Consider the following 14,433-nt stretch of genomic DNA (forward strand, 5'->3'; position numbering starts at 1 on the left):
TCTCACTTCGACCAGTAGGTATTAATAATAACTTACGGTAAATTTCGGCAAATTGCATTTTCTCCTCAAACCCACTATCGCAGAGGCCACTTCGAAGAAAATTGTACGAGAAAAGACTCAGGTTCAGATGCGGAGCTTAGCTAGCTTGTATTAACAAGAAACCAACAAACATTATTTACTTTAAATTTTGGGGGAAAACTTTTGAGTAAATTCTTATGGGATTTTAACAAATTCTGCTACATAATTTGAAGAACTCTATCAAATTCGCTTCATATGTATGGCATCAATATTGTGGATCTTAGATTGGGCAAATGTTGCAAGGAGAAATTGGACAGTGAGCTAAACTTTCGAGGAGAAACATTTTTTGAAAATTCTCAACATTGCGATGTAGATTCGAGAATTAGAAATCTAGCCTTTTCCGCAAGTAAAACCTTATGGTTGTATTGTTGGATTTTATTAACTTTGTCACTTGTTTTTAGGTTTGAATTGAGGGTTTACTTAAGATATAGAATTTAGAAGATGGAATTTAGATTAACTTTCTGTGTATCATATTTGACGCCAAATTATTACTACTTTGATACATTATTGTTACGACATCTTTGTGAACTTTTGTAAACTTCTCTTCCTTTACGTTATTGAAATTTGTCTTTTTTATATTCTGCAACAATATACTTCAAATTACGCTGACATTCCACTCTTTCCAATATTTTAGTCAAAATCATGTAGTTTTCCATGCACAATCATATAAAACTGACCTTTCGAACGTCTACGTGCTCAAGAGAAACCGAAATGTTGTCACTTCTCCTATCATAATGGGCTGTGGCATCTTCATTCCAGACATTAATTAAAAGCAAATTATTAACAACATTCTGAGTTTTATAGAATTAAATAATAATAATAGCAACACCATACTAGAAACAGACATGGTAAAATAGATACTCAAGGGGGTAGATATGAATCAGGGAGAGGTAAATCTATGCATGAGAACAAGCCAGAAATTCTATGTACGAAAATGCTGTAGAGTGAATTCTTTTCGAGTTATAAGCCACCGAAATGCCGGAAAAATGAACTTTGGGCCGTAATGATGCAAATACCAACGACGCCAGAGAAAGCGGTGGATGGAGTTTACAGAATGTGATACCTTTAGTTCGTGACTGAGGATGTGATTCTATTGACGCTTATTTCGGGAGCCCCTTTTTCCTTTGGGGTAACCACTTGTGCACATTTCACCTTAGTTTTGGCATTTTTGAAGAACTAAACCTATCACATTCAGTAAAATTCGCCACATTGCTGTCTCTGGCGTCGTTGGTATTTGTATTATGGCGCACCAAATTTCATTTTTATCTTTGGACGGGTCATAACTCGGAAAGGATGCACTTTGCAGCATACATGTTTGCCTTGTTTCATGTATAGATGTGCGTGTGAACAGTATTTTGCTTATAGATTAACTCACTTTATATGAGCGTTTGGTAAATTAATAGCATAAGAATACAATAACATACTCGTTTTTGCAATATAAGCTGCCGTTTCTTAATATCATTTTCAAAAATTTATTTTGCCATAACAGATCTTAGCGAATAAGTTAGCGGGACAGTCGTAGCGCATTGACACTCAACTACTTGAAGTGAACTGTCAGTAATAGATACTATAGTGATTCTGTGAATAAATCTGTAGTGCAGTGCAGTAGGCACAAAATTCTTTACCCACAAAATGTCTTTGCCATAAGTCAATCACTTGGTTAAGCGCCATACAGAAAACTCACAAGCTAAACTGGAAATTATACCACGATAATACTCCTCGGTCCGCAATAATACATTTCTTTTCTTGTAGTCAGTACGCCAGTTAAGAGATCTTTACAAGGGATGGTATGTATTTGAGAATATAATTACCACACATGCATTATATTTCCTAGTCCATATAAGCACATCCTCCAGCGATACCTTTGTTGCATTTCGGAGTTGGATCTCCCTCTTCATCTCCTAGTAATATGAATACAGAGTACAGTATTTTGATATTAGCTTACACTTATGTTTAGTCTAATATATTTATTGTAGAGCTGTGGGTAATCTTAATTTGTGTAACATTTTCATAACGGATACTTCTCATTTACAGACTCGGATGATTTTAATCATGTCTCATCCATGTCTCTTATTCAGGGCTTTCATTGTAGAGACTTTCTAGTAATGATCTTTAGGCTTAAGTACTTATGTTTTTTCAAGTAACAGGGCATAACAACACAGTCAAAAATATAATATTATTAATTTAACATTTCTATATTCTCTTCTGCACACCTTTTCGTACATAATTTAAACAAATTTATATATTTTTTACAGAATAGTATGTCGAGACATCATTAAGGCTGGTGACACAGGCAATATTCCCTCGGCTATGTTTATACTGGGAACGCTAATGTAAGTTATTTCTGTTGTGTAAATATTAAGTGAACCTGCTTTTATATATATATATATATATATATATATATATATATATATATATATATATATATATATATATATATATATATATATATATATAATATGTAATATGTAATATGTAATACTTTTAAAAACCTTACAATCATTTTAAAATATTAAATAGTTATTTTTAAAATAAATAAATTTAAAAAATGTAGAACTTGAAAACCACATTATTTTTTAAAAAAATTGTAATGTAGCAAATTATGTACAAATTTTTGTATGAAATAAAGCTGACGTTTAGGTTTAGGTTATCACAAATATATTTTATAATAAACCGCTTGAACTTTTTACCTTAAGTAATGTACTATAATTTTAGTTGTCGAATTGAACTTCAGATTCTCTTAAGCATTATGGTGCTCTAGGAGTATGTCTTATCTATGAAATTTTACCGATATAAAAGGTACACCATTATCGCTATTGAATTTGGACATGTCTCAGGTGCATGACGACCTTTGCATCCACGCACCGCTTGTTCCTGAGAAAACAAACTTGAACAGACTTTTGCATGAAGTATTGGTCATCATAAATTACATTTTGGATCGGGGCTGGGGGAATACGAATTGATATCGTCCCTTTCCGGCATTAATGCAGTAAGCGACATTTTCAAAATTTTACAGGAGAGCCGAGAAACTGAAATTTTGGTGATTTTTCTTGAATAACTTTTTTGTTTTCTGGACTATTTTCGTAAGAAAAATACAGCTAATATAATTGAACAAGCTCCGTCAAATAGGACAGTGACGTATATAATAGCTTAAAAATATTCACTTATTTTGGCGCTTAATTCATTTTTGCTTACAAAATTTTTAACAAATCAATGCTTCAAACGACATTCATTGAAATGTACTAATGCATTAAGGCACACGTTGTCATAGTGAGATTGCGTTAAGCGACATTTAGGGGAAAAAATAAATGGTAATAAATTGCTGATTCGTTAATTGAAGAATGCTAGTTGTTAACTGATCGGTAAAATACTGAACGCGTCTCGAAATAATGCTGCTTAAAATAAATTTGGCAAGAAAAATGCTTTGGCTTACCTCTCCTTTATATGTAAAAATTAATCTAATCTTCTGAATAGTTAAGTTAATAATAACTGACACCATTATTTAGTTTTCTCATTTATTTTTAGCGTTTTTTAAAATTTATTAAAGCTTAGAATGTTGCAAATTATTACTGATTTGATAAGCTTACTGATACAATGAAAATTATCAGCATTCATTTACTAAAAAATGTAATCTTGAATTTCTTCTTCATCTTCATCTGTCTCAGGGAGGGTATCTTGTGCTTCTCCCGTGTGTGATAACTTCTGGTAGAACCCGTGTAGATGATTTGGTAGAATATTCTGATTACACAATTTGACAAGATCCTGGTACTTGGCTTTACTGATAGGGATGGCTGCTGCATAAAGTCTGCTTGGCTGCTTTTGTCTTGGTGAGCGAAGTTTCAGTGTAAGATACACTGCGTCCTTAGTCATTGAATACTTAACTTTGCCAAATTCGCTATTTTTTGAAAAAGTGACAACTCCCATTTTTGACAGCAAGAAAGGTTCCTCTGACTCATGTTTCTTAGCACTGAAGATTTGAGCTGCCAAAGTTGACCAATTTCTAAAAGAACCATGCTTCCATATTTCATGGATGTTGCTTTGTTGGGATGGACTTTCAATTTTTTGATTGAGATGCTTTCTCAATTTGACTATGCACACTGTCCACAGGCATATGTGTGTGACCCGGTACCAACTAATTGATATGGATTCGTTGTAAGTTTTTGGATTTTTCAAGTTCATATTTCAACATGGCCAAAATATTTCTATTTTTGTTTTGACCGGCACAGTTATCGCAATACAGAATTACAGTTGAAACATTACCTCGTTCGTCCACTACATCTATATATCTCGAAAGGATAGAAGCAATTTCATTCTAACCTCGTTTACCTTCGGTCTCACCCCATACATAATTGTTCTGCTTTTTGATTCATATATCGAGAGATTGTATACGGAATACTTTCGTCTGTAGTACAAAAGCATGGAATCGCCATGAGGTACGCTTAAAACTTTCTGCAAATCGAAACTCGCGACAAATGTTCCTTCCTGACTACCTCTAACTCTGCTGCTCTGAAACGAGCCTTAGTTGCTTCTTCATCTTCAATATGTCGCGTGTAATCAGCCTTCTCTTTTTGGGTTACGTCTGTCTTGTTGGTGAAGGCGATACATTTCTGGCGCTTGTCGTTTTTGTGTCTATGAAACCCAAGGTTGAATTTTGAGTTAAATATATAACGAAAAACTCTTTCCCTCACATGAATATTTCCTTCTTCGTTCATTCCACGTGAGTAAAGGGTATAGAGATAAGTGACGTTTTTGAGATCCTCGGGAAGATATAGTGGTGTTGTTTTATTTCTACAGTAGTGGGAAGGCACTACAGGAAGTCTTTGAATGAATTCAACAACGAGCTTCACATCTCGCTCGGATGTCGCATTGGGGCGAACTGAGTGACGTCCTCGACCATCAGGTTTTGCTGAGCCTTCAGTGGATTGTGTAACAGTGTAATTCACAAACCTTTGTGAGGTATCTAATGTTGAGAGCAAGAATTGAAGACAAACTCTTCAATAGCCTTCACCTTCGTTACTAAAATACTGAAAAGATGATGCCCGTGGGCTCTCACCATGAATCCTCCTTCTTTTCACTTGGAACTTATCTGGTTACTCTTAAGATCCAATTCCTTTGATCATTCGGTCTTAAAGACCAAAAGTGTCTAAATAAAAATTGGCGCCTCTCTTCCGTAATATCAGAACATTTATTTGGGCAAGACTTGCATTTGTTTGGTTGTACAGTATTTGTTTCTTCTTCATTCTTTCTTGCCTGTTTCTTGTAAGCTTGGCCACTTTGCTTTAATCTTTTTTTCTCTTTTTGAATAATTTTCTTTTTAATTCTCAATCCCTTTTCCCCTACGGCGCGGCGTTCTTTTCTGGTGTAAAAGTAATCTTTCTACGTACAATCTTCCTCCGTTTCCTAGCACCGCTTTCCTCATTGCAACCATCACCTGAATTCGACTATCCAGCTGAATTTCCTGAAACCCTTTTTCTCTTAACATATAATATACCTAGGTATATTCATCTGATGAGGTTGGTGTTTTGTCCAACCAATCTATTGAGTTTTCGGAAGGACAAGCCTGGTTAAATATGATATCATCGTCAGAGAAATAGTCTAAATAGCTCAGTCCCAAATTTGTTCTTTTCTCAAGTTCCGTTTCTCAGCGAAATAATGTTCATCTCTTTCTCGATTCTTTTCTAAAGTTCCCTCTTCATTCGGGTTTAGGGTCTCTTCCCCTACTGCTGTCTCCTAATGTTTGGGTTTTTCTTCACTTCTTTAGTCTTCTTTTCATCCTGGTTTAGTGTGTCTTCCACTGCTACTGTCTCCTGAAGCTTGTTTGGGTTTTCTTCCCTTCTTCATTCTTTTCCTCATTGTGGTTTAAAGTCTCCTCCACTGCTACTGTCTCCTGATACTTGTTTGGGTTTTTCTTCCCTTCTTCAGCCTTCTTCTCATCCGGGTATAGAGTATCTTCCACTGTTACTCTCTTCTGAAGCTGGTTTGGGTTTTTCTTCTCTTCTTCAGCCTTCTTCTCATCCGGGTTTAGGGTATCTTCCACTGCTACTTTCTTCTTATGCTTGTTTGGATTTTCCTTTCCTTCTTCAGCCTTGTTAACATCCGGTTTCTAGGGTATCTTCTACAGCTACTTTCTTCTTATGCTTGTTTTGGTTTTCCTTCCCTTCTTCAGCCTTGTTCTCATCCGGGTTTAGGGTATCTTCCACTGCTGCTCTCTTCTGCTGCTTGCTTGGGGTTTCCTTTCCTTCCTTTCTTCAGCCCCAATTTTCACGATCTCACTCTTCAAACAATTAACTATATTGGAATATGTCCCGTTTGGTACCCTCGGCTTCATGACTTGTTTTTCAACTTGCTGTTTGGTTAGATTTAAAATCTTCCTCCCACGGGATAACTAAAAGCAGAAAATAGCAAAAAATGAACCGACCTAAAATGTGATAAAAGTAATATTTTTTGTAAGTGGAATGCAAAGTAATAGTTTTAAAAGCTTTGACTAATAGTACTCCTGTCTACTAAATAAATCTGACTTTTCAAGTTGGCAGAAATCTTACATCCATTACATAAATTAGGTAGCTTTGATTTCCATTGATCCAAAAGGTCAGCTATAAGTATTAGCACGTGATAGTGTAATTCGAAGCTTTAGGAAAATATTACTCTGCTATTTTTATCACGCTCTTTGAAATTGGTTTAATTTTTATATAATTAACACTGACAATTTGCTACCTGGCCGGACGGGTAGGGGCAACTTGCCTGCCTGCCAAACAGCATTGGATAGGTCGAATGTGAGCACGAACCTTGTTCTAGCCAGTCATCCAAACTGAAGATGTCCGTGATATTTTTCAGTCTTAACAGGCGAATGCCGGGACGGCAATTCTGTAAGGTCAGAGCCGCTGGCTTTCCACATCCTTGCCCTCTATTCTTCTCCGGCCTGACCCTTAGTTTCCTAAAGGCCACAACTAATTGACATTGCTAATTACTTACTAAAATCAACCTTTCTTAACAGCTAGATTTTATATGCACAGAACGATCATTACAATAGGATTAACCGCCATCAAATATCGATAACACGTAAATTCCACGTCATGAGCAGGTAACATAGAAGACGCGCACGGCTACCGAACATAATAGAATGCAGCTGATGTCCGTTATGGGCAAACAAAATTATGTGAGTAAATTTTGACTAGCGCAAACTGTTGGGGCACAAATGACTGCTGCCAGTACACCTGAGACAGTCGTACTTGTGGGATGTTCAAGCGCTACAGTGTCAAGATTTTACCAACAGTGCTCATGAGGGTCAGTCATCCGCCAAGCGATCACACTTGGATCAGGTAAGTGCGCTGGGTAGAAAATGAACAACGAATAGCACTATGGTATCTCACCACAGGCGTATGTCAATAGAAGAATTGACGCACCAGTACAATGTGGACCAATAAATCCTACAACAAATTTCAACCATGACCATGTGACATACCTTACATCGGTTAGGGTAACATAGCCGTAGACCAACACTATTACAATAACACAGAAATAACTTACGGCTGACATGAACAAAAGCAAACTGATCATTGGAGTATGGATCAATGAAAGAAGGTTATCTGCAGTGGTAAGTCCCGCTTTTCACTGATCCATGTCGATGATATTGTTGGAAACAACATGAGTATACGTCTCCGGGTTGCAGCGTGGTAATTCAATATGACGGTGGCGGTGCTGTTTATTGTCTGGGTCTGGGAAGTGACGCACAAGTATTTCTTACTCGATTAAACTTTTCATGCCCCATACCTCCAAGTCCAAGAGAGCAGCGCCATATTCTAGCAGGAGAACGGAGGGTGTCTTCGGGCTGCGTTTTTTACATAATGGTTGGAGGAACATGAAAATGAGTTTTCAATACTACCCTGATATCCAAAGTTGCCAGATTTAACCCTATTACACAGGTATGGAACATGCTGTGATGTTCTGTGCAATGTGCTGCACATCGTCCAAATGTGCACCACTTGCAGGAACTGCTGCAGCATAGATGGCTTGGACTGAACCTGCAGAATACAAGGAGTATACCTTGAGGAATTTATTCATAAGCGTTTGACTGCTTTGATTACCCAGAATGAACACGCTATTAGATAAGTGTCCCTAATGTAGTGATCGTTTAGTCTTAGTGTATAAAATGAACATTCCTAATAACTTATCAACAATAGAAATATTTTATATAACATGTTTACTGAATTTTAACGACTCTTTCACCATTCCGTAAGCTGAACAGTGTTACCTAATGCTTCAAACCTTACCTCTTGCATCGTCAATACAATTGTCTCTCTCAGTCTATTGGGAAAAATGTATTAAACGCCACGCGTAGAACCTCTTAGCGCCTTCCCCCTTACTTGCTCGCAACACACTATTTTTCCCAATAGGCGCTCTGAAGTCGTGTAAATTGACACTTGTGCACCTTCGGAAGTTTTCGCCGAAGAACTTCTGCACCGAAATATGAAACCTTAAAATGTATTATACGACGTTACACACTGTTATTGCAAGTAAAATAGCAGTAAGTAGCTATAACAATATTACCGTTTACTTCAGAAGTGAGGCTGAGAGCCTCTTACGTATATTTTTAAGATAGCAAAATTGCTGTAAGGAAAAGTATTTGTTCTTTGTAGGTAAATAGAACTGCAACAAATACTGGAAATCATTGATATCATTACATCAAAATTGTTTCAAGCGACTCAGAACCAACTTCAATCTGTCGCTTACTACAATTTTGCCATGAAATATTATAATAATCATGTTCATACCACATTTATTTGCTCCAAGCACGAAAATAATTTGGTGTTTGAAACAATCTAGACTACAAGTCAGTTTCTTCGTTTCATCAGAAACATTTATGCAGTAAATACAAACGACTGAGTGTTACATACGACATTTTTGCCTGCAGCAAGTCTAATTACACCCGTGTAAGCGACATAGCTATCTCGACCACGGTTAAAGATAGAAACATGGCGATTAGACCATTCGATGCGCCTTAAAAGTCTGAGCCAAAAACTGCAAAAAAGTCAATTTCGAAAAAAATGTCGCTTACTGCGTTAATGCCGGAAAGGGACGATATGTTCCTAAGTAAAGATAAATTTTGTTTTTTATTTGTGTTGTTAATAATTTAAATCTACTTTTTTTTTCAAAAAAAAATATAAATAGTAATAACAGTTCACTCTTTAGCCATATAAGAAGAATTAATTCGATTTATATTATGTTTTTCTCAAGAAAAGTTAAGATTTATCATAGAAATACAAACTTACCTCATAATTTGCAATTTATTATTATTATTATTATTATTATTATTATTATTATTATTATTATTATTATTATTATTATTATTAGCTATTATTATTATTATTAGCTATTATTATTATTATTATTATTATTATTATTATTATTATTAGTAGTAGTAGTAGTAGTAGTAGTAGTAGTAGTAGTTTTAATATATGCATCTAGTTTGCTACTTTGAATAAGTTTACTTTGACAACCTGTACTTTCACATATTAGAAAGGATCCATTTCTAGTTCAATGATAGCTCCTACAAATAACATGATTTTGCTGCCTATTTTTTCGTAGCAAAAAGTTAAAGCCATTTTCATAAAAAGAAAAACTTTGACGCCTTTAAGTCCGTATAAACTCATTGAAATAGTAGCCCCTTTTAGTTTGCTACTCTCTTCTGGACTTCTAAATTTCCCCGAGCAAGAGATAGAGATTGAAGCAAATTTGAATTCCGGTATTGTTTCCCATTATTAAATGAAGAATCATTATGTTGGTTAAATACGAGGAGCATTCATTATATTCTAAGCCTAACGGTAACGCAACAATCGTGGGGTGACGAAACTCATTGGAACGATTGCATCATCTTCCCTTTGCTGGAAAGCATAAGGAAAGTAGTGCAATTTATCATTCGGTTTAACTGAAGTGCGGAATGTTTATGCGTGAATGATGGTGAACGTCCGGAACGGGCCCAGCGATGTCTACGATTCCCGGAAAGTTGGAACAGTGCAGATTCCAACTTCTTTCTCATCCACTCTATTCTCCAGATATAGCCGCAAGTAACTTTCTTGTTTCAAAAAACTAGGGAAACATTTGCGTGGCTCACGTTACAGAGACGATGATGAGTTAACATTGACCATTTGTCCTGTCCAGAACTGATTTGACGGCTGTGACATAACCTTTTTTTTCTGATATTCGATGTCTTACTGATCGATGTCTAAATGTGTTGAGATCGAGGGAGTTATTTAGGATCGAAGTAAACACTTTCATTTATCTACTCGTATGTTAGGCTTAGAACTTATTGAACGTCCCTCGTGCTGATTTAAAAGTTAGGTAACTGCTGGAAATTGTCAAATGCGTTTCATTATTTGTTTTCCTTTTTATTTTAGGGGCGTACTGATGTTCCGGTACGGATATATGCTAGGAGAACCAGCTATGATTCAGACCAACATAGTTGGCCTTACTCTTAGTACAGCATATTTAATTATTTACTATATTTATTGTAAATCTAAGGTAATTATAAATGCTGCTCGTATTACTAATACTAAATCATAATAATAATATAGAAACTAATTTTCTAGGATTCTACAAATGGTTATTTAGTACATTTTTTAATGGCTTATTTACTGTACAACACTTTTTTTTGGCATTAATGTGTCGCTAATGAATATTATTGTACAGGATAAGCAAAATACCTTGATGTACACTCATGTCCAAAATGATTGTTGCATATCTATAACTGTCTTCTTGTAAGAATATAATTTGATAGTGACTTTGCAGGGTACTGCTAATACTGCTACTATGTGTAAATTCGGGAAATATATATTTGTTGTAAATTTCATAGGAAAAGAATCATAAATACGAAAATTAGAATGAGTAAAACAAAATGTTGCTAAATGGACAATAAAGTTTTAGTTTCGTTTTATTGTTCTTATTTACTGCTCTTTTGACTTGAAATTTGCTACTTACATGTCTTTGCTGATTATACAATACTAACATTATAAGAAGTAACAAGCGAATTCGTTATCAAATTATATTCCTACAACAACATATTTATAGACATGCGACAATAATTTTGGACATGAGTGTACCTATTACAAAATTAATAATGATAATCATGATAATGTTGACAAATGTATTAAGCATTTTATATTATAAAATATTCATGTTACAGTAGATATTAGAACTATTTTCCACGTATATCTAGATGTATTGATGCGTTTCATCCTGTTGGGAAGAAACATTTGACAATTCCAATAGTGAGACAATATAGATGAATATTATGTTCATCACCGCATTCCATTATGACGTATTTGTATCAGGAAAGGCTTGTTTCACCAAAAATACATCAGCTTCAAGTAACTTATTTTCCACGTCTTAAGGTATATCCACCTTCATGTTAAAAAAAAGAAAATTCCTTCACCAAAAATCAGAGAAGGAAAGCCTCGAGTAAAAAAGAATAAAAAAATCGTTTCACAGTGTGAAACTTCGGTACACTTCCAAACCTATGCAAATTCAATTCTCAAATTTCAAATAGTGCATCTATAACTACTGAATACAATAGAGAAATAAGATCAAAGGTAAAACCTGGTTCTCGGACGCTGAATTCATATCAGAGACATTATTCACTATCTCTTACTAGTTTTGTTCCATGTAGTGTTGCCACGAGACGAGACGAGACTTCAGGCTGTCTCGTCTCGTCTCGTGAAAAGCATGTCTCATCTCGTCTCTCGTCTCGAAAAAATGTGCTCGTCCCGTCTCGTGTCTCGTCTCGAGAGGTTCTGTCCTGTCCCGTCTCGTCTCGTTTGTCTCGTAAAAAATATAGCAGCATACCATGGGAACGAAAGTAAAATGTAGCAGGCTGCACCATGCTAATCAAGATACAACTAAGTTACAAGTATTACCCAGAACACACAAGACAAGAAATGTCACGGTAGCTACACCGTGAAGTCTTCACCTCTGGTGTATGTGGTAGTCGGTTAGTGACATGTGAGCTTTGTGGTGGACAAACATCGAATCTGTGTGGGGACCGCGGTGGCTCAGTGGTAGAGCGTTCACCTCTGGTGCTTGGGGTCTCGGGTTCGATCCCAGCCTCCGCCAAGTGAACTTTGTGGTGGACAAACACCGTGTGCGTGTGTTTTCTCGGGATTCTCCCGTTTCCTCCCACTTTCTTCATTCCACCATTTCATTCATTACTCATCATCATTGTCTCCTTTTTTAGCCTAACCGGCATAACCGTGGGACGTAAAACTCAAAGATTTCATTTCATTTTTCGAATGTGTGTGTTTTCTCGAAGTTTTCTAGTATCCTACCACTTTCTTCATTCCACTAATTTTCTCATCATCATTCATTCGGCCAAACTTGCCTAAAGGTCTTAAAAATAAATTCAAATAAGCTCACAAGGCAAGGATAAATATTTCACAAGATAATATATCTCTGCTGTTAGTTGTCTGAGGCTTCTCGACCCTTGCTTCATTTTTTTACATTCTGAAACATTGAAATTTGTTTCACCAGTTTCAATACACGAATATACAGTAAATTGCTCATAGGTACGTCGAAGATGAAGACACTAATGTCAAATAACGTTTACACGACAAGCAAAGTTCGATGTAAAGCTGTCACCATCCCCGACACTATCGTATACTATCAGCACACTTGCTTTATAGTGTCTCTGTATATATATATATATATATATATATATATATATATATATATATATATATATATATATATATATATATATATAGAGAGAGAGAGAGAGAGAGAGAGAGAGAGATGGAAAGATATATAGATAAATAGAGAGATAGATATGTGTGTGTACACTTTGATTTCATATATTCCAGCCTTTAGGTTTCACAGTGTTAACCCATACCAATCCAAAAGCTACTTTTCATTTTAGCATGTTTAGATTTTTGCAATTATTTTTTTTTTAAAAAAAAAGCTCGGAACCAAATAATTTTATTGAGTAGTGGAAAGTATATGATTGAAATTTTATATGTTACTGCATAGTAAACTCTACTTAAAGTGCCATAGTAATGGGAGCTGAACGACACATCGGACGAAAGAATGCTTGGGGCCAGTCTTCACCTCCATGGTTCATATCTGTTCCCATAACCGCGGGGTGTGTGCTACTATGTGGTGGTTACTCCGTTTGTGTAACAAACTCATGACAGTACACCCAGATTAGCTAGTGGTCTAAAAAAAAGTTGATTTTGGGGTGGCCATTTTGGATTAAAGTTTCTTATATTGTCGTGATCTATTCGCAATCATACAACGTACATCTTCATACCAAGCCGAGGTCTGCGGCGATAGACCATCGGCTTGAAGGCCCCTGGTTGAGTCCCGGAAGGGTCATGTGTATGGATTTTAACAGCATTTGTTTTTTCGTATTGTGTCAGGGGGGAAAATCGTACGAAATAAAAGGATTTCAGTCTGAAAAAATTGGAGAGGATATCCTCCCCAGGATACTTTCATGGGAGTAAGGAATTAGTAAAAATATAGGATATACATTTCATAGCAGGTTTAAAAATGTGGTTTGGGTATCCTATATCTTTTCTGTTAATTATGTTCTTCAATGTTCGAATTTTGATCATTCTCATGACATTTTCTGCTTTCAACGGAGTTCCATGAATATTATACCAAATGTTCTTTACACTCTGTAAGAAACCATTTCTGAAGATAATTCAGGTCCTAATGAATATTATTCACTAGGAAAGGGAAGTATTCCCCTCCTCTCAACATGGAAGCAGAGGGCAATTTCACACTCTGGTCAGATCAAACATTTCCGCGTAACAAAACGAATTTCCCCCTGTAAAACCTTTTCACCTAAAGTGTTATTGTTGGTATCATAAATTTGAAGGGTTCGTCGATAATATCTTTGCTTTCTTTGTCCTTCGCCCGCCTTCCAAACGAAGAGGTGAATTTTACAACATGACTGCTGTATGATAAGCGAGCGATTTATAAAATGGTAAAAGTGTGCTTTTATGTGTGTGTGTGTGTGAGAGAGAGAGAGAGAGAGAGAGAGAGAGAGAGAGAGAGAGAGAGAGAGAGAGAGAAGACAAAATTTTAGTTGCAAGATGACATACTTCAATTGCCGTTTTCGGTTCATATAGCAAAAACAATACCGCCACCAGAGAATAAAGACAAGTGTAGTCTGTTCTTTTCTCTTCCGCCATCTCAGCCAGAACTTTCAACTACAGCCTGTAATGAGTGTAGACCTTACCCTGTTTTCAAATTGAATAGATGGTGGTGGTAGTTCGGTTTCTTGACCTTGTAAAAAGCTTCCCTGTCTTTGATTTTGTTTGTCATCATTCCAGCCAGAAATGAAAAAAATGAGAACTCCTCAGTTTA

At 35.9% G+C, this 14,433-nt stretch overlaps 1 protein-coding gene across 2 annotated transcripts in view; it reads left to right on the forward strand.

The window, feature by feature from the left end:
• Nucleotides 1–14,433, forward strand: part of LOC145671008 (sugar transporter SWEET1-like) — a 109,125-nt gene that overhangs the window by 79,630 nt on the left and 15,062 nt on the right. For both annotated transcript variants that reach the window (XM_081739646.1, XM_081739647.1), the window contains exons 3-4: nt 2,334–2,411; nt 10,473–10,596. In XM_081739646.1, the coding sequence (XP_081595772.1) occupies nt 2,334–2,411; nt 10,473–10,596 (202 nt within the window). The remainder of the gene's footprint in view (nt 1–2,333; nt 2,412–10,472; nt 10,597–14,433) is intronic.

This window comes from Thermobia domestica, chromosome 15 (assembly GCF_964235325.1).
Source record: "Thermobia domestica chromosome 15, izTheDome1.hap1.1, whole genome shotgun sequence".
NCBI classification, from domain to species: domain Eukaryota; kingdom Metazoa; phylum Arthropoda; class Insecta; order Zygentoma; family Lepismatidae; genus Thermobia; species Thermobia domestica.